General features: G+C 37.1%; 4 protein-coding genes across 6 annotated transcripts in view; 1 reads left to right on the forward strand and 3 right to left on the reverse strand.

The window, feature by feature from the left end:
* The window catches only part of rbbp9 (retinoblastoma binding protein 9), a 211,477-nt gene extending 196,095 nt beyond the window's left edge, over window positions 1-15,382 (reverse strand). Inside the window, exons 1-6 of one of the 2 annotated variants that reach the window (XM_079426108.1) lie at window positions 15,211-15,382; window positions 14,797-14,839; window positions 14,611-14,716; window positions 12,151-12,236; window positions 11,216-12,069; window positions 9,834-11,157 (exon numbers count right to left, since the gene is read on the reverse strand). In XM_079426108.1, the coding sequence (XP_079282234.1) occupies window positions 11,846-12,069; window positions 12,151-12,236; window positions 14,611-14,716; window positions 14,797-14,839; window positions 15,211-15,306 (555 nt within the window). In that variant the 5' untranslated portion in view covers window positions 15,307-15,382 and the 3' untranslated portion in view covers window positions 9,834-11,157; window positions 11,216-11,845. Of the gene's footprint in view, window positions 1-9,833; window positions 11,158-11,215; window positions 12,070-12,150; window positions 12,237-14,610; window positions 14,717-14,796; window positions 14,840-15,210 lie in introns of those variants that run through there. The other variant, XM_079426109.1, reaches the window with a different exon arrangement.
* ncbp2 (nuclear cap binding protein subunit 2) lies at window positions 137-2,402 on the reverse strand. Its single transcript, XM_079426110.1, has 4 exons — window positions 2,222-2,402; window positions 1,366-1,547; window positions 831-969; window positions 137-526 (listed from the first exon to the last, which is right to left on the reverse strand). Exons 1-4 carry the CDS (start codon window positions 2,294-2,296, stop codon window positions 455-457), a joined length of 468 nt encoding a protein of 155 aa, XP_079282236.1. The 5' UTR covers window positions 2,297-2,402; the 3' UTR covers window positions 137-454.
* Window positions 2,705-10,854, forward strand: sirt7 (sirtuin 7; the record flags this gene model as incomplete). Of its 2 annotated transcripts, none has more annotated exons than XM_079426104.1 (10): window positions 2,705-2,822; window positions 3,175-3,312; window positions 4,622-4,726; window positions 5,126-5,196; window positions 5,326-5,398; window positions 7,464-7,562; window positions 7,778-8,014; window positions 9,088-9,168; window positions 9,253-9,359; window positions 9,779-10,854. In XM_079426104.1, exons 1-10 carry the CDS (start codon window positions 2,718-2,720, stop codon window positions 9,978-9,980), a joined length of 1,218 nt encoding a protein of 405 aa, XP_079282230.1. In that variant the 5' UTR covers window positions 2,705-2,717. The 2 variants fall into 2 exon arrangements, with proteins under 2 accessions (XP_079282230.1, XP_079282231.1); XM_079426105.1 differs by having other exon boundaries at window positions 2,708-3,048; window positions 9,779-9,980.
* Window positions 15,383-17,129: 1,747 nt separating the features above from the next.
* LOC306875190 (phospholipid scramblase 1-like) lies at window positions 17,130-22,647 on the reverse strand. The gene is made up of 10 exons (XM_079425647.1): window positions 22,512-22,647; window positions 22,341-22,367; window positions 19,785-19,868; window positions 19,641-19,699; window positions 19,387-19,429; window positions 18,437-18,657; window positions 17,929-18,090; window positions 17,640-17,801; window positions 17,490-17,527; window positions 17,130-17,400 (listed from the first exon to the last, which is right to left on the reverse strand). The coding sequence occupies exons 2-10, from the start codon at window positions 22,354-22,356 to the stop codon at window positions 17,388-17,390; spliced, it is 798 nt and encodes a 265-aa protein (XP_079281773.1). The 5' UTR covers window positions 22,357-22,367; window positions 22,512-22,647; the 3' UTR covers window positions 17,130-17,387.
* Window positions 22,648-23,835: the final 1,188 nt, after the last annotated feature.

Genomic DNA, 23,835 nt, shown 5'->3' on the forward strand with positions numbered 1-23,835 from the left:
CATATGGAAATAAAAACATTGCATTTGGGCCACAGTGTGAACGGAACCAAAATGACCAGATCAGTGCTGATAATTAACCTGTGCACTATTCTGAGCTCCAGCTATAGCGACCAGACATTACCATTCATTTATTTTTAGTAATAGTTTATTTGTCAGCAAACCAGACTAGATTCACTGGCAACACATTTTTCATCCATATGCATGCAGGAGATGGTGGGTTCATCTCAAGACAAACAGTGGGAGTCTTACAAGGCATTTTATAAAACAAAATTTATTAAAAAAGAAAGACTACACATGCCAGACGACATGAGTTTCCTAAAGCACTAAACTCTAATATGTACATCACACACACAAAACTGGGTCTGTTACTGTGCGCCCCGTCCCTGTCATAATCCTGTCCATGTTCATTTTTAATCAAATGTTTAAAAAAAATAAAAATTGGCAGAAGGCATGTTCAAGATTTCTGCACCAGCTTCCCATAACCCCCTCTGGCGGGGTCATAGTCCTGCCTGTACTCATCTCTGACCTGGAAACACAAAGAACAGGCTTGTAAAAACTGCTCTGCATTACTCCCAAACAGAGCCACACAATGCTAGATGTACAGAGGGGTACAAAAGAGAGGCAGATCAACAAAATACTGAACTTCGTATTAAATTGAGACACTGAAAAGCAAATCTCTTTTTTATTAATATATTCAGAATAGAAGCATGAAAACGGTCTCAGGCTTTTGGACCTCAATTATAGGATTTTTTTGTTACTAGCAAAACACAACTCGTTCCTGAAATATAAATGTAATAATTATTGTGATCATTGTGTGCTTTATCGCTTACCTGCCCGCCTGACTTGCCCCGGCCGTACTGTCTGCCCTCTTTAAAGCCTGCGTCCCAGTCCGTTCGGATGATGCGGTCATCCAGCCGCGTGCCATTAATAAACCTCAGAGCATGCTCGGCATCAGCGCGAGTGTAATATCTTCACATCAGCAGTTAAAGAACTGGCACTAGTTTCACAGTCTCTGTGTCTGAAAGCAGAAGTCTTAGCTGACATTCAAATGTGATTGTGATCAAAGGTTATTTTAAAGAACTAATGTCATAGTTCTTCATACTAATCTCATAATCTCAAACACTGATGAGGAAACATGCAAAAGCTGCATTTCCTAAAAAAGATAGTTCCCCCTTAAAATAACAGAAAATTGATGAATTCTAAACCCATTTTCACACAGAGCACATCAAATATGGTCAACAGAAGCTCAAATATGCAGTTTTGATGGAATCAAATTCAACACCGGGACAGAAATTGCCAGAGAGAGAGAATGGCCAGCAAGAAAAAGCAGCATTTCGCACCCCTGGTTCTGGGATGAAAGGATACTCTACGAAACAGAAGCCGCAGGCGGTCTTCTTGACTTTGTCGAGGCCGATGACGATCCTCTTGACGTCTCCGCTCTTGGAGAAGAGCTCGTGCACCTGCTCCTCGGTGGTGTAGAAGGACAGGTTTCCCACATACAGCGTGCAGCTCTGCTTCAGCAGCTTCTCCTGCTCGTAACGGTTGCCCTGCAAAGATCTTCAGATTCATTCCCAGCCTCTATCATCAGCACTTTCATCTTTGGGATCACTACGCTTTTGTTTTGTAAATGAAAAACACACACTTTTGTTCAGCAGGGACACGTTACAGACGATTTACACTTCAAAACATCAAAGAATTCTGTAAAAAAAAAACAATCACAATTACAGTGGTACAAAAGTATCAAATCAGTATATTAGAGTGATTTCTGAAGGATCGTGTGACACTAAGACTGGAGTAATGATGCTGGAAATACAGCAGTCTTTATATTAAGAATAAAATATATTCATATAGAATCAGTTATTTAAATTATAATACTACTTCCCAGTATTACATTTTTTGGACTTTTTCATTAATTAATGCAGCCTTGGAGAACATTACAATATTATTTTTAAAAACAAATTACAATATTCTTTTTAAACTGTAAAGTGGAATATATATATATATATATATATACACACACACACACACACAAACATTATTCAAGGAACATTAGCTATATATGTGTTCAATTGCAAAAATGTAATTAAATAAACAATAAAGTTTGTATAATCTATAAATGAAAAAGAGAATGTAAAGATAAGTATAATATGATGGAGGAAGACACAATAAAAGGTGCCAGAATGATTGATGCATCCTTCTCTGAAGGAAAAACTATGCTCACCTTAAAATGTTGGTCTCTATACTGGCTTATATCCACATATGAGTCGCTGTAAAGAGCATTTAATTTAATAGACATAGTGAAATTAATAAAATAAATTCAGATTCAGAAAAACTGAATGTTTTTCAAATCAGCGTGGACGAAAATAAAGCACAAACGCGTTCTTCTTCTTCTATTTCTCGGTGGTAGAACAGTGCATTACCGCCGCCTGCCGTCAACTGAACACAGACCACCGTGAACTCAAACTCAGAGGCCTTTATTTGTGTGTGTAATAATAATAAAGACGGGTTTTAAAGACTTTTCAGCTATTTTAGCTAAGAGCCACCCAAATAAACCATCTCTGTCAGGCAGGAAAATAAAATTATTTGTTTGTTTGTTTGTCTTTGACCGATGGCTCCAGTTCTCATTTGTGAGGGCGGTACGTTAAACTGGAAAGAAGACGACTTCTCATTTGTTTCATGCAAATCTCGCGAGATCAGTGTCACTGGCGAGATCCAGCATGGACGTGAACACAAACAGCGGCTCCTCTGCTCGAGCAGAAAGGAAACAGCGAGAAAAGGCGAAAATCTTACAGCGAGAGAAACAACGACAGACGGTGAAGACGGTATGAACACGACGCATTATATTACTAACACATAACGTCGTTATAATAACCTCACATGAGCAGAAACTAGCGACGCGAAACACAAAGCAGTAAAAGCTTACAGCCGGCGAGACGAGCTAATCTTCAGAGATGCTCATGCTAACCACAGTTTGTGCCGTTGCTATGAAAACCAGTGGTTTTGTGCCACTTCCAGCGTTTAATCGACACGATGAATGAATTACAGAAGGTTTGTGAAAGCCTCTTGCAGTGTTTGAAGGAGATCCAGTGTTGTGTAGGTGTGCTTGGCCCAGGTGCTGGAGACTGAGGTGTGTGTCTGATCTCCTCTCTCTCTCTCTCTGTCTGTCTGTCACAGATCTCCAGGCTCCTCCAGAAGGCCGAGGCGGAGCGGACGCAGGAGGACAGGGCTCTGCTGCAGGAGCATCAGGACACGGTGCAGGAGCTGAGCCGGAGACAGAGCCGCAGATCCCTGCTCAGGAGAAAACAGGAGGAGGTGGACGTCAAACACGACAGACCACAGCGTTTCTGCAGCTCCTCAACCAGTTTAGAGTCTTAAGGCTCCCCCAAAAATGAAAATTGTGTCATTAATTACTCACCCTCATGTCGTTCCAAACCTGTAAGACCTCCATTCATCTTCTGAACACAAATTAAGATATTTTTGATGAAGTCCGTGAGCTCTCTGACCCGAAGGAGGGTTTGGAACGACATGAAGATGAGTAATTAATGACAGAATTTTCATTTTTGGGAGAACTAACCCTTTAACTTCATAAAATCATGACATTAGTCTTCCTCAGAGTTTTTGTTTTCCAGTACAAATATCCGAGCATCCTCAAATCAAGATGCATTTACTGGAGATGCAAAATGAAGAAATTAAGTCTGGTTTTCTGAAAAAAATGAACAAAATTGAGTAAGTTTATGGCAAGAACCAATATCTGTCGATGGGGAGTGAAAATCTTTTAAAGCAGTTTAATAGTCGGAGCCCGTCGATAGATGTTTATTCTTGTTTTAATCATGAACACACTTCATTTTGATCAAATTTCACAGAAAACGAGACTTAAGTGTCTTAATCTTAAATCTTTGGACATTTGCACTGTAAAACAAGTAAAAAATACTGATGATGAAGTGCATTATCTATCTGTTTATGGAAAATTTATTCATATTTTCCAACTTTGAAGTGTTGCTAATATAACGTATTGTGTGCTCGCTAAAAAAATTTACATTTAGATGCAGTTCCCTTCAATTTATTCCTTTAATTTGCTTGACTCGGTCTTAAATTTACTTACATTTACATAAAGCCTGCAGAAACCCTGATACAGATACTAAACATGCGTTTGAATTTCTCATACGTTAATAAAAGCTATTCTTCCAAGATGACACAAGTTTTTAATACTAGGGGAAGATCCTCTTTTGAAGAGATTTTTAACAGTTAAGCCATATAGAGTTTTGGTTAAACCAAATACAGTCAGCAAAATAAATGATAAAAACATGATATACTTCAACCATAATATTTCTCGCCATGAAGCTGGAATGGGATTAAACACAAACAAACAAACAAAAGCTGTTCTTCATTCAGGTGTTGCATGAATACATTCCCAGACGCTCTACATCCTGTGATTCATGATAAATCTGGCAATTTATTGTAACTTTTGCAATTTATGATTGAATCCAAAGGCTCCTCAAATCCTGTGGCTTTGTCCGAATCTCCACCAATGCAGTTCACCTTCTGTTTGATGAATGCTATATATTTTATGCACTGTTTCTCTCATTGACTGGTGCTATGAATGTGGTTGTGATGGTTGCAGGTGTTCGATGATGCTGAGAACCTGAGGGCTAAAGTGAAGCAGCTGGCGGAGGCTCTGCAGCAGGCCAAGCATGTGGTCATCTACACCGGAGCAGGAATCAGCACGGTGCGTCTTTCCCATAAACACAATGACTAGATAGAGTGCATTATTTAAAACCAATGCAATAGTGACTTCTGCTCATTTTAGTATTACCAACAAAATAATATTGAAGTGTCATGAAACCCTAAAACACATTTTTTTGAGATGTTAACACGCATGAACAGGTTGCAAATCAGTGAAGACAACAGCAGCACTAATTATTTCTATTATTAAGGGTAAATTCTATTATTTCGTTCTTCTGATTCAAAAAGCAAAGTTGAACCAAAGTCAATATGCATTAATTTGCAGTGGGGATTGGCTGGCGTGGCTGGAGAGTATGCGTCTGCGTCATCAGTTTTGAGTTGTAAATATTAGATATGTTGTCCATCTCTGTGTTAAGTGTGTAAGTTTGTGTGTTCTCGTCAGGCCGCCTCCATCCCAGACTATCGGGGGCCCAATGGCGTGTGGACTCAGCTGCAGAAGGGCCGATCTGTGAGGTGAGGGATACACTATTACAGTGTTTCTTGTCTAGAATATGGATTTACAGTTAGCCCTGCCTACTGTTTTTGTTCTAATCGGGTGCGTTCTGCCGCATGTTAACATCTGTCTGTCTTTGCATCCGTCAGTGCATCAGATCTGAGTCGAGCTGAGCCCACTCTCACACACATGTGCATCTGGATGCTACACAAAGTGAAGATGGTGAGTGACAGCACATGGTTTATGTGAAATGTCTCTGGGAATGATCAGAATACCCAAATACTTACAGCACACTGACATTGAGCAGTTTGTACTGTATAGCAAATCTCAATAGCTTGATTGTAATATTGGCGAAAAACAAACTATATTATCACCCCGTGATATAAAAAAATGGATATATAGTACTTTTTTGCAGTTTGATCAGAAGGTACAGTAAATTGCATATTCTAGTTACATACTCTATTCTAGCTAGGAGCAGAGTTATTCAAGCCATTATCTATCAATCCAGTAACTGATTACATGTAATCTGGATTACGTTATTGGATTCCAAAAATTAAGTACTTGTAATTCGATTATATTACATTTTAAAATGCTCGTAATCAGATTACAGTTACTTTTTTATGGATTATGTGATTGCATATTATTACAAGTAAATTATTAATAATTCACTGAAGTTTAAAGTTTCATTTTTAAAAGTCCTACTGTCTGCGGTGCTATTTATCATTGACTATATTTACAACATGGAATGGTCATGTAAGCGTCATACGAATAGAGAAGGCCGTAGCACCAGACACTCGTCCGAAAGTCCAGTAGACCAATAATATACGGTGCGTAGATCGTAGACTTTGGAACGTAGACTCTTGCAAAAGGAATGTAGGTGGATGTTTGATCTTAAAAGTTTACATCCTCTTGGTGTGAATGAAGACTTGTCTTTGAATTGTTTGTTATAATAATTTAAGGATATGGGGTGGGACTCCACTGATTGTATATAAAAACTGATGCAAAAAAAATTTGGGGGGGATGTATTTGTATACTTTTTTTTATATTTATATATGGATCATTTTGAATGTATTGGGATATGTGTGTTTTGGGAGATGTATTTTTTGTATTCTCGTGATATTAAGTGTATTATGGTAAAGGACTACATGGTTTAATGAGTGCAGGTGTGTGCCTGGTAGCACATGGCCCTGAGGAAGGGGTAATACCTGAAAACGTTTTGCACTTTAGCACCTTTGCAGTTTTTATGGCCTTATGATAAGCCTTTTTGGACTATTTGGATGAGTGCGGCTCTTCTTGGTCTATAAACATGTAAACGTCATATAAATAACTTTGCAATTCATGCTTCTAAATTTGGGGTGAAAAACAAATAAGTATGAAATGTATTATTGTTTATGAATGGTAAGTTTAAAATAAGTTGGGTAAAAAGGTAATTTTAAAAAGTAGTCAGACTACATTACCTAAAATAAATTGGGTTACGTTACTAGCTAGTATTCTTCATGTGATCAGTAACAGACAGATTATTTGTAAGTAATCTACCCAGCACAGAAAGTACACTCGTGTGGGGCGATATATCATATGTGACCCTGGAGCACAAAACCAGTCTTAAGTGGCAATTTGTTTAAACAATTTTTTAGATTAATGCATCATCATCAGCTGAATAAATAATATTTCCATTGATGTATGGTTTGTTAGGATTATTGGACAATATTTGTCTGAGATACAACTATTTGAAAATCTGGAATCTGAGGGTGCAAAAAAATTTAAATATTGAGAAAATCTCCTTTAAAGTTGTTCAAATGAAGTTCTTAGCAATGCATATAAATAATCACTGATATATTTATGGTAGGAAATTTACTAAATATCTTCATGGAACATGATCTTTACTTAATATCCTAATGATTTTTGTCATAAAAGAAAAATGTATAATTTTGACCCATACAATGTATTGTTGGCTATTGCTACAAATATACCTGTGCTACTGATGACTGCTTTTGTGCTCCAGGATCACATCGCAAATCTCTACTGATCACATAGTGCTTTTTACAATACAGATTGTGGCATCTTTACAGTATTAAACAGGAAAATAGTGTTGAAGTCATTTGTAACTATATTATTATAATTTGTAACTAAATGTAATTATATTCTCACCCAGCTACAATATAGTCTAGCTAAATGCAACTATTAAGATATTATAAAGATGATTTTCTGTAAAGCTGCATTGAAACGAGGTTTTGTTTGAAAAGTTCTATACAAATATTTTTAACTTGACTTTGAATATTTTTTGCAGGTTCAGCATGTGGTCTCGCAGAACTGTGATGGTCTTCACCTGCGCAGTGGTTTGCCCAGACACGCTCTCTCTGAACTCCACGGAAACATGTTCATTGAGGTCTGTGAATCAGATTTGCAGCATTTGTCATAAATTTAAAGTGAAAATGTCTTGATTTACTTGTCTTAAAGGATAGCACAGAGATATCAAAATCTAATGTAGAATACACTGGGGGGGGGGTTACTCCCACTTTTAGAGCTTATAAAAAAACTTTTTCAAAACTGTTCGTATAATTTATTTTTAAATTATTGTTCTTCCCCTGTGCCGTCACACAGGTGTGTGATTGCTGCTCTCCGGCGCAGGAGTTTATCCGGCTGTTTGACGTGACGGAGCGCACGGCTCTGCACAGACACGGGACGGGCCGCCTGTGTCCTCACTGCAGAGCGGAGCTCAGAGACACTATAGTGCACTTCGGAGAGCGGGGCACCCTGGAGCAGCCGCTCAACTGGAAGGGGGCCGCCGAGGCCGCACAGCAGACCGACCTCATCCTCTGCTTGGGCTCCAGCCTGAAGGTGAGGATGTGACCGGAGCAGGTTAAAGGGACAGATCACACAAAAATGAAACTCGCGCTCATGTTGTTCTAAACCTGTATGACTGAAATATATTAGGAAGAATGTTGGTGTAAACATAGTTTGGTAAACACCATAGTATTTTTGGGCCATATCTTAGAAGTCAATGGGAACTGAAAGTGTTTAAATAGCTAAATATCTTCAAAATATGTTATACTGGTAGTGATGGGAGAAACTAGCCTTTTTGAAGCTTCGAATCAATTGAACCAATTGCTTCGCAAAATGATGTTTCGAAGCTGCTGGTCAAAAGTGCGTAAATGAGGCAAAAACTCAGGCTAAAACATGCATAAAACCAGCTTTTAAAAACCAATTGCAATTTTTCTTTATTGAAAGTATAATACATTAAATGCAATAAAAATAATAAAATAAGTTAAATATGAAGTGTCTGTATAATATGTGGTTTTTAAACAATTTAATATTAATTTGCAAGGCTTGTTTTGTTTGTTTTACAGAGAGCTTGTGTATTGAGGCCAGTAAGAGACTATTAACTGCTTCTCATCCTTTTAGTTACACAAATGACTCGTTAAAAATGTCGATTTCAACGAACTTGCATGAAACGTTTCGAAACAGTTATGACATGACATAAAGACTTTGGCAGTTTGATACGTGCGAAACAGATGATTCACAAAAGTTTCGAAGCTTCACTAAGCACTATGTGAAACATTCAAAATGTATAATGTTCCAATATATTATGTTCCACAGGCGGTCATACAGGTTTGAATGACAAGAGGGTGAGAAAATGATGACAGGATTTGAATTTTGGGTGAACTGTCCCTTTAAATGATGTAATCAAGAGGGGCGTGGCTTAAATCTTAGGCTGCTGGTAGCAAAGATATGTATAGCTAGATGCCCCGACATAGTTTGGAGGCATTGCTTGGTATTTTTTTCCTTGTTATTTAAGCTTTTATGTAAGCAGCAGCAATATGAGATGTTAAAAGTTAACATGTTGCAATATTTGTCATTGTTTAGAATGAAATGATGCAGCTGATGCCATGTATTGTGTGTTTGTCCCTCAGGTGTTGAAGAAATACTCGTGCTTGTGGTGCATGAACAGGCCAGCCAACAGAAGACCAAAGCTGTACATTGTAAATCTACAGGTAATATTTCTCTTCATAAAACCACCCTTGATGTGGCTTTCAGTTTCCATGATCTAACAGCTTGGTGTGTTTTCCTTATTTTAGTGGACACCGAAAGATAACCTGGCCACTCTGAAACTTCATGGCAAGTGTGATGCTGTGATGGGTCTTCTGATGCAGGAGCTGGGGTTGGAAATTCCCGTTTACGACAGGCAAGACCCACTTAACACTGAATACATACTAGTGCTGTCAAACGATTAAATCGCATCCAAAATAAGTGTTTGTTTGCATAATATATGTATGTGTACTGTGTATATTTATGTATATATAAATACACACGCATGCATGCATGTATACATTTTGAAAATATTTCCATGTTTATATTTATATTCATATAATTTATATGATAAAAACATTTAATATATTAAAAATAATAATTTCTGAAATGTATACATGCATGTGTGTGTAATAAATATGCACAGCACACATGCATATCCGATTATGTAAACACAAACTTATTTTGGATGCGATTAATCATTTGACAGCACTAGATACATGAAGCAGAGCTCAGACAGAGCATCTAAAGCAGCTGTCGGTTATTAATATTGCCTGTAATTTGTATGAATAACAGATCACAAGACCCCATCTTAAGCTTGGCTAAACCACTCGGTCCACAAGAGCAGAAGAGCCACACTCGGTCAGAGATAGCGCCACCTGCTGCTCTGGAGGACGCTTCGCCAGACGCACAGCCTCAGGGTGAAGCTACAGCGGTTCAGGGCGGCTGGTTTGGAAGAGGATACGCCAAAGCACGGAGGAGGAAGAAGACTGTGTAGTTCCTGAAGCATGACGTGCCACACAGCTGCTCTGTTGGGTTAGGACTGTGTTCTTTCCCATCACGCTCACATGTTTCTGAGAGGCCATTACCGATGAAGGTGACGCTGTAACCTTGTGGGTTACAGATAACTGATTTTCTGAAAAGATATAGCTGTTTAAATAACGTGTAGCAGAGTAAGCAGGTTTACATGATGGTTTGGTTTGGCTAAGTGCACTTTACTTCCAATCTCAGGTTTATAGAAGCAATAATATATGATTCTTATGACAGCTGTTTTATGAGAACGGCTGAAATTTTTGCTGCTGCTGTTTTTTCATCTAAAATTTGAAGTGATTTACTCGCTCATATGTTGTTCCAAAACCTGTGGGGAAAAACAATAAATCAGTGCAGAATACAGTTTTCCAAACAGATGGAAGTGAATAAAGACGCATGCCTTTTGAGCTGTAAAAAGGTTGCACAAGAGTACAATACTTTATTATGCTTTGCCTGACAGACAAAATGAAGTTGTTGCAGTAAAGACCAGCGTGAGCATGTGTTTCGGGGAAATCACAAGGTAATGTGAGTTTAGAACAACATGTGGACGAGTAAATGATTGCTTTGGTCGTTTGAGTTAGACTTTAGATTATGGTTGTTTACAGGAAGTCAGTGTTACTGGATTGAGAAAATATGAATGCTTTGTTTTAGTTCACTATTAAAAGAATTAATGAATGTCATTAACTTAATTAATTAGATAAACAGTTCAGTAACACTGTCTATGAAGCCCATATTTATAATACATTATAACTATGAGAAATATAATCGTGTTCATTGTGTTATAAATCATCCTACTCTTAAAAGCTGTAACTATTATAATACATTAAATCTGTTCTTGCTACAACATATTATAAAGTTATGTATAATGCATTATGCATTCATTATAATGCCTTAAGAATACCTTTATAATGTATTATAAAAGGAAGTTGTGGCCTAATGGTTAGAGAGTCGGACTCGTAATCGAAAGGTTGTGGGTTCGAGTCTCCGGCCGGCAGGAATTGTAGGTGGGGGGAGTGAATGTACAGCGCTCTCTCCACCCTCAATACCACGACTGAGGTGCCCTTGAGCAAGGCACCGAACCCCCAACTGCTCCCCGGGCGCTGCAGCATAAATGACTGCCCACTGCTCCGGGTGTGTGTTCACTGCTGTGTGTGTGTGTTCACTGCTGTGTGTGTGTGTTCACTGCTGTGTGTGTGTGTTCACTGCTGTGTGTGTGCACGTTGGATGGGTTAAATGCAGAGCACGAATTCCGAGTATGGGTCACCATATTGGCTGAATGTATATCACTAGTCACTAAAGACGGGCTTCATAGAGAGTGTTGCCAACAGTTCCTCAACCAAATAACAGAATCTGTATATTTCAATTAAATGAAATGTTTATGTTGACCCTTAATATGGCGCTATAACTGATTAGAACCTGAATTTACATTTTAACCTTCCCTGTTTAAATATAGGATTTTATCTATACATATGAGCAACAGAACCGTCACGGTGTGGACTTTATTATAATTGTAATAACTTGAACTGAGATCAGTGTTTGGTTGGGTGGTTGGATGCTGTCTGTGTTTGACTGCTGTAAGTGCCATTACTCAGTACGCCACTGGTTTTGTAATAATTGCTATGTTTTGTCTCTGTTTTCACGGGGATTCGGTGTACTACTGTAAAGAAAATTTGAGTATTTGAGGATTTACATGATACTTGTATTATAAATGAAAATGGACAGTTTCAACATATGCCACAATAATACACTGCCATCGACAGATGATTTATTTGGCCCCTAAGAAATCAAGTGAGTGTTTTGTAAATACAGAGGATGAAGGGTGAGTTTTTATATTTAGCTGTTGGTTTTGAGCTTTTTTACTGCGTTGATGAGCTCTGGAAAGGCTGTGTTCTGGAAATGTCCGCGGTCCGAGTATTTATGTAAATCTGTCTTTAGTCCATCAGCCACTTCCTGTTGCTCTTCCCAGGGCAGGAAGGGGTCGTCTGTGGATCCAAACTGAATTATGTACTTCACGTTTGTTTTGATCCTCTCCCACTCCCATGGCCGGCTGAAATACCCTGAGGGGAATAAGAAGTATATTTAGCACACACTCACAGTGATGATGAATGATGTTATGAGTGATTTTCACTCAAACTCACCGCTCTCGCGTTCATTCTCGTCTCCCAGGTCTGACGTGTACGCACCTACCAGAATAATGGCAAAAACCCTGCGTGTTTCTGCATATCTAAAGCCCATCAAAAGCAATCAGTTTAACACAAACTGTTTAGAAATGTTCATCATCACATGCATTTCATCAGTTTAGCAGACATTTAATTGTTTGGGGCTATAAATATCTGTCTGCGAGTATTATACTCAAGTGCTGTCAAACGATTAATCGCATCCAAAATAAAAGTTTTTGTTTACCTAATATGTGTGTGTGCTGTGTCTATTATGTATATATAAATAAACACACATGCATGGATATTTTTTGAAAATATTTACATGCATATGTATATTCATATAATTTACATTTCATATATAAACATAAATTTTTTCTTATATACAGGTGCATATCAAATTAGAATGAATTAGAACTCAAATTGTGAAACTCTTGTATTAAATAAATTCAGTGCACACAGACTGGAGTAGTTTGTCTTTGGTTCTTTTAATTGTGGTGATTTAGTCTCACATTTAACAAAAACCCACCAATTCACTCTCTCAACAAATTAGAATACTTCATAAGACCAATAAAAAAAGCATTTTTAGTGAATTGTTGGCCTCCTGGAAAGTATGTTAATTTACTGTATATGTACTCAATACTTGGTAGGGGCTCCTTTTGCTTTAATTACTGCATCAATGCGGCGTGGCATGGAGGTGATCAGTTTGTGGCACTGCTCAGGTGTAATGGAAGCCCAGGTTGCTTTGATAGCAGCCTTCAGGTCATCTGCATTGTTGGGTCTGGTGTCTCTCATCTTCCTCTTGACAATACCCCATAGATTCTCTATGGGGTTCAGGTCAGGCGAGTTTGCTGGCCAATCAAGCACAGTAACACCACGGTCATTGAACCAGCTTTTGGTACCTTTGGCAGTGTGGGCAGGTGCCAAGTCCTGCTGGAAAATGAAATCAGCATCTCCATAAAGCTTGTCAGCAGAAGGAAGCATGAAGTGCTCTAAAATCTCCTGGTAGATGGCTGCGTTGACTGTGGACTTCAGAAAACACAGTGGACCAACACCAGCAGATGACATGGCAGCCCAAATCATCACTGACTGTGGAAACTTCACACTGGACTTCAAGCAACATGGATTCTGTGCCTCTCCACTCTTCCTCCAGACTCTGGGACCTTGATTTCCTAATTAAATGCAAAATTTACTTTCATCTGAAAAGAGGACTTTGGACCACTGAGCAACAGTCCAGTTCTTTTTCTCCACAGTCCAGGTAAGACGCTTCTGACGTTGTCTCTGGTTCAGGAGTGGCTTGGTAGCTCTTTTCCTGAAGACGTCTGAGCGTGGAGACTCTTGATGCACTGACTCCAGCTTCAGTCCACTCCTTGTGAAGCTCTCCCAAGTGTTTGAATCAGCTTTGCTTGACAGTATTCTCAAGCTTGCAGTCATCCCTGTTGCTTGTGCACCTTTTCCTACCCAAATTCTTCCTTCCAGTCAACTTTGCATTTAATATGCTTTGATACAGCACTCTGTGAACAGCCACAGCTTTCAGTAATGACCCTCTGTGGCTTACCCTCTTTGTGGAGGGCATCAATGTTCATCTTCTGGATCATTGCCAAGTCAGCAGTGTTCTCCATTATTGTGGTTTCAAAGAACAAGAGATACCCAGAATTTATACTGTAGGGATGGTCATTAATTGAAACTCAATTATAAATATTCTAATATATTGAGATACAGATTTTTGATTTTCATGAGCTGTGAGCTCTAATCATCAAAATTAAAACAAAAACACTTTTGAAATGTTTTACTTTACATGCAATGAATCTAAAATATATGAAAGTTTCACTTTTTGAAATAACTTACAAGAAAAAATGAACTTTTTCATGACATTGTAATTTATTGAGATGCACCTGTATACATGCATGTTTGTGTGTGTGTATATATATATATATAGCCTACATAATAAATATACACAGTACACGCATATATATTATGTAAACAAAAACTTTTATTTTGAATGTGATTAATCGCGATTAATCGTTTGACACCACTATTATACTTTAATTTAAAATATATCATATCAACAGGAGAAGTAGTGAACCAAATAAGAAGCAGAAATGTATAAATTACATTTCTTCAAAAAAAAAAGATCAAGTAAATCCTTATTAATAAATATTATGTTATTTATGTGTTATGTTACTCTATGTTTTTAGTTTGTACTTCAACTATACTAAAAGTGAACATAGGTATACTGATAGTTTACTAATTAATACTTGTAGCATTTTAGTACACTTGAAGTATAGTCTCAGTAAACTACTAGTAAGTTAAGTATACTTAAATGTCATTTTATGCATATTTCTGAGAAGTACATAAAAAGTAGAGTGAAAGGAAACATTCCTATTTTTAGTTTAAAGGAAGTACACACAGGAATAAACGTATGTTTAGGGTCAGCAGTACCTCATGGCTGCAGCGGCTCCTGAGCTGTGTCCGATGATGACCGTCTCTTCATCACATCTCAGCTCCTTCTCCATGAACGGCAGCCAGATGCTCTCTCTGGCAGTCACTGCAATTCAATTAGAATACATTACACCAGATATATATCATTCACATCTCATGTAATATAGTGATGTGAACTTGTGCTACCAGGATCTGGCATGTTCTTCAGCGTACAAGACACATCTGGAATCTGTCAATATGAAAATACATCATAAGCATGTATGTATATATTTAAGAAAAATGTGTTATGTTTATATATACAATATAAATATATACTGTATGTGTGTGTATTTATATATACATAATAAATATACACAGTACACATAGGGCCTACATATATTATGTAAACAAAAGCGTTTATTTTGGATGCGATTAATCGTTTGACAGCACTATATTTGTCCATGCATTTTATTAAAGTATCTGCTCTACTGTTATAAAAACCTCATCATTCACATCACAAGCTATCCGGATGTTAACTGTTCTATGTTTTCACATGTGGGCTGAGGTGCATCCTGTCTCTGTCTGAACGAGACTGTATATGATTGAATTCTCTAATCGTACCTCGTTTATTCGTGTCTTTGCCCATCCATACCAGTTGCAGTGCTCGACATTCCCAGCACCGTTCCCCGGCACAATCACTGCTCTCCTCAGAGCCATGTATAACCCGAAGCTCCAATAGGGTAGCTATAGGGTCTCCGAAGCTCAGCTGCTCAGCTCAACCCTGCACGGAAGTGACGAGCACGTGTCCTGTGGACGTGTTTCAAACATCACCAAAGACTGTGCGCCACCTGCAGGACAGTCCGCCAGTTCCTCTCCACATGCCCCGTGAAAACATAAACTGGGTACCGTTACCGGAGCCGGTGCTAGACGCTTGGAGGCCGTTGAAAGCATTTGAAACAAATATGACCCCTAACCTTTTTATTTTCATTTTAACTTTTGTGTATTCTTACTTACTTATATATTACTGGTCAAAAGTTTGGACACTTTACTATTTTTAAAGTCGCTCAAGTCTGCATTTATTTGATCAGAAATACAGAAAGAACTATAATATTGTGAAACATTTTTTCTTTTATATTTTTTTTATATCATATTTAAAAAAAAAAAAAAAAATTTTTAAATAAATGCTGTTTGGTTGTTTTTTTTACTTTTCTATTTCAAAATACTGTTCTTTATTTTTGATCAAATAAATGTATAGCTTGATGAGCATAAGAGACAAAAGCATTAAAAACTGTAATGTGTCCAAACTCTTTTTTTTGTTTTTTTGAGGATGTTATTATAGCTGTGATATTATTATTATTATTATTCAGTAATTTATTCACAGTTCCTGAATACCACTTCAGTGCTTTTATATGCTGGGTATGTGCAGGATTTCCCCCTCCCATTTAACCAATATTAACTACAGATATTGTGTGGGAACTGCAGGAAATACAGAATAAAAAGTCGCAATTACCCGAGGCGGAAGCGGGCCCCCTCTCTCACGCTGCTCCAAATCTACCAAGGAATTCCTGCCCAGACACAAACACAATGCACTTGAAAGGCCATCCCACTCCCCAGACCTGAACATCATCAGAAATCTATGAACTGATTTGAAGAGGCCATCAAACCTGACTGAACTGGAGAACTTCTGCAAGGAAGACAGGTCCACAATACTGCAGTCAGGATTCAAGGACTTATCAGTGGCTATAAGAAGCATCTACAGGCTTTTTTCAGCAAAAGATGGCTCTACTATGTCATTACTCCATTAGGATGCCAAATGTTTGCACCTGTCTGTTTTAGTTATGATTCACATTGCATTGTGTCCGTTGATTCAATAAGTTATTTCAGAACTGAAATGTTGCTGCTCCATAAGGTTTAAATTATATCCAAATGAAGTTTGAAAGCCCAGAAGATTGCCCAAACGTCTGCATAAACGTAGTTGGGGTTGGAATCATTTGTATTGTTCAGATGGAAATCTGCAACACATGATGGGATAATGACATGGATGACCACAAGACTTTTAAAATGGTAACATTTTGAGAAGTGATGCTCACTTTACAGCATATAGAGAGTGGCCATTCTCCCTCGCACGCTCAGTTTCCGGGATATTGAATATTACAGGGATCTCCAACCCTGATCCTAGAAAGACAACATCCGGCAGAGTAAAGCTCCAACCCCAATCAAACACACCTGAAGCATCTGATCGAGGTGTTCAGGGCTACTTGATCATTACAGGAGTGTTGGATCTTTTTTTCTCATTTCAGAAGCCGTTTTGGTTACACTTTATTTTAAGTTGTCCTTGTTACACGTTACATGTACTTACTATTGTAATAACAAATAATCATGCAAGTAACCCTAATATAAGTACATGTAGTTAATATTTCTCAGTACTTAAATGTATAATTACCCTGTAACAAGGACACCTAAATAAAGTGCAACCGCCGTTTCACTCGGATATACGTCACGTCACGTCATAGGGAAAAAAGGACTATCACAACATTTCATGCTGACTTTAAAGTTCTCTTTAATAGTTCGTAGATCATTTTTGGGCAAAACATTTAGAGCAGGTACTTTGTTGATACTGAGAGCATCTGAAAATTATTGTAAAGGGAACTGCTGTCACCTAGTGGTGGATCATGAACGCTACGGAAGAAATATACTGTATAATGTAATAGTAATATGTCAAATAAATAAATATATATATAGAGAGGAGTGATCCACATTTGAATCCATGGTTGAATCCAGGGTAAGGAGTTCAAAATTCAACCTGAAAGACTAATTGAAAGACAATGATTAGAACTATGTGTTGACAAATTATGTTGTGCACATTTTAAAATATCCATATGCAATATTTGTGTACTTACAGGACATCCAGCAAATTTTGTTCAAAGAACATGAAGTCCTACAAGAGAAGAACAATATCAGATTATTCACTGTGCTGAAACACGCAGAGCTCATGGAGCAAGATTAGACAGATACAAACTGCTCTAAGCGTATGCCTTATTTCTGCTTACTATGAGAAAGCAGGCTCCAAAAAGAGCAGCTTTGATCTTCACGTCCAGATCCATAGGAAAGGAGATTTCAAAGTGGTCTGCTTCAGTGAGGGCTTCTCTCAGCAGACCTGACCACTGTTTAGCGATTCTGCCCACCTTCGTTGATTCATCCACGGACAAAACCTGTTTAGATGCAAGATGACGCTGAAAAATGTCTTATAAAAGGATCACGTGGTCTTATATTTTTATGTCTGAGATCAAGTCAAAGGATCAAACTTTCGTTAGTGTTTCTGTCTTGTATGTTTCATACATCAAATTTCACATCCGCACAGCATCTGCATGAACAGAATGGCCCCACGATCTTCAGAACTGCTTCTCGGTTCTCATCCTGTACTGTAAACTTAGGAAGGAAAGGATGCCAGTTCTGGACCACATATCCAATCGGGCTGCCCGGTGGAGACTGGATTTCCAGCTAAAAGGAAGACAATGTATACAATAATGGTCTTAATCAGTGAAGGCATTTTTTTAAATAGCAAACTATTTAATAAAGCTTTATTGTCAATAACTTCATTCTGTTAATCAGGCTTTTGTTCTTCACTGTAATTCATTCACAGTCTTACCATTAATTACTCTTTTGTACAGTAGTGAGCGTATGGATTGTAAAAGGATTGTTGTCTCCACAGAAACAGCACAATGATGATGGATGGTACATGAATCTAGTTTGAACCTATCTGTTGCTTATAGCTTTAACAATGAAGCCTGAGATTCAAATCCAAGGCTTTGAAAACTGAATAAAAGTGACACAGAATATGTATTACCTCTTGCAGGCAACAGGGGAAAAAGCAGCTTCCACACCTCAAAGGACGTGTGAGCGTCATCACTTCCTGTCCCGTGTTGTCCTGAACATGGAGGCCGAATGAGCGCAGGGGTCCACAGAGCTGTCTGTAACAGAAGTTGTTCTCCTCAGCCACGAAGAACACCTGCTGCCCCGTCCTGTTCTTCACTTTGTACTTATTATTGCCCTCCCAGCCCATAATAACTGTGATGTGACACAACAAAAACAAAAGAAAGATCCATGCTTTTGTCACGTTTTGTGCAATGCATTAACTGACCCATCGGTAAGCCCCACCTCGGTTACTGCCCAATTCTGCCTGGCAGCTGTTGCCATCTGCCATATTATCAGACAAGTGTGTTTGGATGGTGTAATATTACAGATTACAGAGGTTACACAAAAACCAGGTCAAATATTGTGGCTGAGACGCTTATACGGTAATAGTGACAGAAATTATCCAGAGAGAATATATACAGTATTTTCAGCCTAATTTAATTAACCCTCTGATGCTGTTCGCTCATTTTTGACCAAACTTTATTTTACTTCATCTGAACGAAACTGTTTGGTTTTGGCACTTGCCATGAAAATCATGGTCATGATTCAAATAGAAAAAGTGAAAATGTGACCAAACTTAAGCGTTTTGAGAGTTTGAGCTGGAGATTTCATTTTCAGGTCTATGCTCAAAAAGTGATTAACAGGTCATAAATGGATCATAACTATTCTATAAATATACTTTAGTACAATAAAATCCCCTAAAAACACAAAAATATTAAATAAAAAACATTACCGAACTAAAACATTACTAAAAATCTCATTGTTCATGTGTAAAACTTGTGTGTGTGTGTGTGTGTTGATTTCTATTATGTTGAGATAATAGTCATTCAATTTAAAAACATGCAAACTATTTGAATAATATAACAAACATCACAACGTTACCTTCAGCCAGCTCGACGTTCTGCTGTACAAGAAGTCGATCAATCTGTGTTGTAAAAGGGAATAAACCGTCTTAAGGACTTTGGATGGCATGATATTCATTAAAGTATTTCACAAGTAATACACAGTTCCTCCAAAAAGTGGGACATTTATTTGATCATTTCAAAGCCCAGAAAACCATTTCTTGAGAAGATACTATCCTATTTCAGAGAGAAAAAAGAAAGGAAACTCCATCAGTGTCTACAGAGAAGCTCTACCTGGGTCAGGTTCTCCAGTCCTGGAGGGCAGCCAGTGGCTCTTTGAGGAGACACTTCACCTTGCAAAGGGAAGAAAATAATGTGTTAAGCTGGAGGATCTGGAAAAGTGAGATCAGATTTTGAAAAATCAAGAGATTCCCTTACATTGGCCTGGTTTGGATGGTCCCTGGTTATCAGGAGGGGCGGGATGAAATTCATCTTTCTGTGGTTGGAGGTCAGTTGGGTAACCTGTGGTTTAAAGAGTATCAAAGAACATCAATTGACACTCACAGTTATTTGCTAACCGTTCTGTATAATACAGAATCATCCTATATTTAGGGCATCAAAGAAGCGTTGCGTATGAAAGCCAGACAAGCACCAAAAGCAGTCCATTTTAACTCTATAAGTTCTCTTTAATTGAAAAATATGCATTTTCATATATACTGTAGTATACTAGACACATACACAGATACACACTGCTGTTCAAAAGTTTGGGATCAGTAAGATTTTTAATGTTTTTTTGTTTTTTTTTTAAGTTTCATATGCTTATCAAGGCAGCATTTATTTGATCAAAATGATCAGTTATCAGTTTTCACCTTTATTTATATAGCGCTTGTAACAATACAGATTGTGTCAAAGCACTTAACAGTATCAAATTGGAGGATAGAGTGTCAGTAATGTACAATAATAAGATGAAACACTCAATAAACGCATTTCATTATTGAATTCAGAGATGTCATTGTCTAGCTCAGTTTAGTTTAAATAATTATTGCAATTTAAAATTACAGTTTTCTATTTTTTTTTCTATTTCAATTTTAAGTTTACTTTAAAATATAATTTATTTCTGTGATGCAGCGCTGTATTTCCAGCATCATTACTCCAGTCTTCAGTGTCACATGATCTTCAGAAATCACTCTAATATACTGATTTATTATCAGTGTTGAAACTGTGGTGCTGCTTCATACTTTTTAGGACCTGTGATATTTTTGATATTTTAAAGTATATTAAGATAAGAAACCAATATTAGAAATTGCAATAATATTTCACAATATTACCATTTTTCTGTATTTTTAATTAAATAAATACAGCCTTGATGAGCATAAGATACTCCAGTTAAAAAAAAAATACTGATTCTTATATATATATATATATATATATATATATATATACTGTATATAGTCATGGCCAAAAATATCGGCACCCTTGGTAAATATGATCAACGAGGGCTATGAAAATTAATCCTTTTGATCTTTTATTTAAAAAATTCACAAAAATCTAACCTTTCATTGGATAATAAGAATTTAAAACGGGGGGAAATATCATTATGAAAAAAATGTTTTTCTCTAATACACATTGGACACAATTATTGGCACCCCTAGAAATCAACATAAAATGTTGCCTGGAGGTGTGTCTATATCGTCCTAATGCACGGTGAGAAGGAGAGTCTGAGTGGCTAAAGACTCTCCAAGGAACACAGCTGGGGAATTGAAGAAAACAGTTGAGTCTCGGGGTCAGAAAACACTAAAAAAAATGGTCAAACAGCCTCTACATCAGCACATGTTGTTTGGGAGGGTTTCAAGAAAACTAGCTCATCCAAAAACAATCTCCAGCATATTCAGTTATCAGACATGACTGGAACTTCAAATGGGACTGGCTTCTATGGTCAGATGAAACTAAAAAATGAGCTTTTTAGCAGCAAACACTCAAGATGGGTTTGGTGAACACAGGGATAAAAAGTACCCCATGTGTACAATGAAATATACTGCTGTATTTTTGATGTTGTGGGCCTATATTTCTGCTGGAGGTCCTGGACATCTTGTTCAGACACATGGCATCATGGATTCTATCAAATACCAACAGATAAAAAATCAATAAGTGACTGACTCTGTTAGAAATCTTATAATGGGCCATGTTTGGATCTTCCAACCGGACAATAATCCAAACACAAACCTCAAAAACAACACAAAAATGGGTCACTGAGCACAAAACCAAGCTTCTGCTGGCCATTCCAGTCCTCTGACCTGAACCCTGTAGAAAATGAGTGAGGTGAACTGAAGAGAAGAAGCACCGTCATGGAGCTGTGAATCTGAAGGATCTGGAGTGATTCTGGATGAAGGAATGGTCTCTGATCTCTTGTCAGGTGTTCTCTAACCTCATCAGACAATATAGGAGAAAATTTAGAGCTGTTAAACTGACAAATGGAGGTTTCAAAAAGTATTGAATAAAAGGGTGCCGTTAATTGTGGCCAATGTGTATTAGAGAAAAACATTTATTTCATAATGATACTTCCACCCATTTTAAATTCTTATTATCCAATGAAAGGTTAGATTTTTGTGAATTTTTTAAATAAAAGATCAAAAGGATTAACAATGCAGATTAATTTTCACAGCTGCCTTTGACCATATTTACCAAGGGTGCCGATATTTTTGACCACGACTGTGTGTGTGTATATATATATATATATATATATATATATGTGTGTGTGTGTGTGTGTGTGTGTGTGTGTGTGTGTGTGTGTGTGTGTGTGTGTGTATATGCATGTGTGTGTGTGTGTGTGTGTATATATATATATATATATATATATATATATATGCATACTTGTGTGTGTGTGTGTGTGTGTGTGTGTGTGTGTGTGTGTGTCCCTTATTCTGCCCCTTATTTTTCTATGAAAAACCACGATTATCCCTTATTTTCTGACAGAGAGCTGTCAGGATCACTCACCTGTACTTGTGGCCATATTTGCTGCCTCTGCAAACCAGAAATACTAAATAAATAATCAATCAATTATTTACAGAAATAATAACTATATTGATCGGTGGGCTACTATACTATACTAGATACTTTAACGGATGTAAAAATGCGATTGTTAGGCTATTTTAAGAATGTATTTACCTGACTAAACCGTTAAATAAGTTAAATACTGTGATGTTACAGGTTAAGTGACAAGCTCTTTTAACGGTGTTTGGGTGCCGTTAGATCAGCGCGGTTTAAAAGTACACAGAGCGCACTTTGTTTTGTTTGCGCGTCTAATCGCGCGCTTACGGTAAGGGTGCTGCGAGCGGTCAAAATGATCTAAACACAGGCGTTTCCTTCATACTTCTGCTCATATTTTCAATAGATTTATGTTCACGGTGACACAAAATATTACTGCATAAATTGTCATTTAACCCATAAAGAGAGACATCAGAAAATGAATTTATTACTATTTTCCATCAGGACACAAATAATGAAATTTCATGATTTTTTTTTACATATTATATTATGTAGAATTATGTAAAAATATATGTATAAAAATTATTTGTACCATTTAATCCCATTTTATTTCCCAGACAGGTGATGTGTCATTAGTAACACTTCGAAATAATCAATAATTATTATTATTTTATTTGTATTTTTTTGAAAAGTGTGTGAAAAATGGTGTTTTATGGTCGGTGTGATATTGTGTGTCCTGATATAACATATTTCTGCATTCATAACAGTTATCATATACTTTAGCTCAGCTATTTTAAACTGTTTGATCACATTCTAGGGTTACTATAATGCATAAAAACCCTTATACAACACTGATAGGAATACTGAGATAAAAGACAAAAATTAAAAATACAACCAACAACATATTTCAGATTTGTTACTTTTTTCTATCGTATATCATACCTTTTTTATATATATATATACTAGTGCTACCAGTATTACAACATCAATATTGTAACTTATTTTTTACATTTGAACTTTTAATTTAGTGCAAAATTTTAGTGCAATTTTCACTAACAACTGCAACTGGATTTATATTGTATAATGTCAAATATAACACAAGAGGCTTTTGGGCAACATTTATTAATCCATGTCTCAATTATCAATGAATTGCATATAAAAACCAATTGTGACTGATTGCATCTGACATTAAAGTTTGTGTTTATTTCTCTTGGTGTGTGTGTATAATTTTGTTATGGCCTGATTTGGTTCTTATTTAAAGGAAAGGCTATATGTTTTGTAAGTAACTGAGTGGTGAATTGTGTTCTGTCTATTTCTAATATTTCCTGAAAGAAAGGAATCATTTATCTTCTGTTTCTTCATGTTTCAGCACAACATCAGACCCGGTTTGATTAGTAAACCTTTACTTTTTACATTTACAGTATCGTTAATTAAGTTTGGGATCAGTAAGATTCTCAATGTTGTTTTTTCTCTTCTGCTCATCAAGGATACATTAATTCACATT

The sequence above is a fragment of the Barbus barbus genome (assembly GCF_936440315.1).
Source record: "Barbus barbus genome assembly, chromosome: 9".
NCBI classification, from domain to species: Eukaryota; Metazoa; Chordata; class Actinopteri; order Cypriniformes; family Cyprinidae; genus Barbus; species Barbus barbus.

Coding starts and splice junctions, on each gene's coding strand:
- LOC306875190 (XM_079425647.1), bottom strand. Junction 18,091..18,436: donor TCCCCTGTTGCCTGCAAGAG/GTAATACATATT, acceptor TCTTCCTTTTAG/CTGGAAATCCAGTCTCCACC. Junction 17,528..17,639: donor TTGGAGCCTGCTTTCTCATA/GTAAGCAGAAAT, acceptor CTTCTCTTGTAG/GACTTCATGTTCTTTGAACA.
- ncbp2 (XM_079426110.1), bottom strand. CDS start 2,296: ATGTCTATTAAATTAAATGCTCTTTACAGCGACTCATATGTGGATATA. Junction 1,548..2,221: donor ATAGAGACCAACATTTTAAG/GTGAGCATAGTT, acceptor AGATCTTTGCAG/GGCAACCGTTACGAGCAGGA. Junction 970..1,365: donor TGCGGCTTCTGTTTCGTAGA/GTATCCTTTCAT, acceptor GCTGATGTGAAG/ATATTACACTCGCGCTGATG.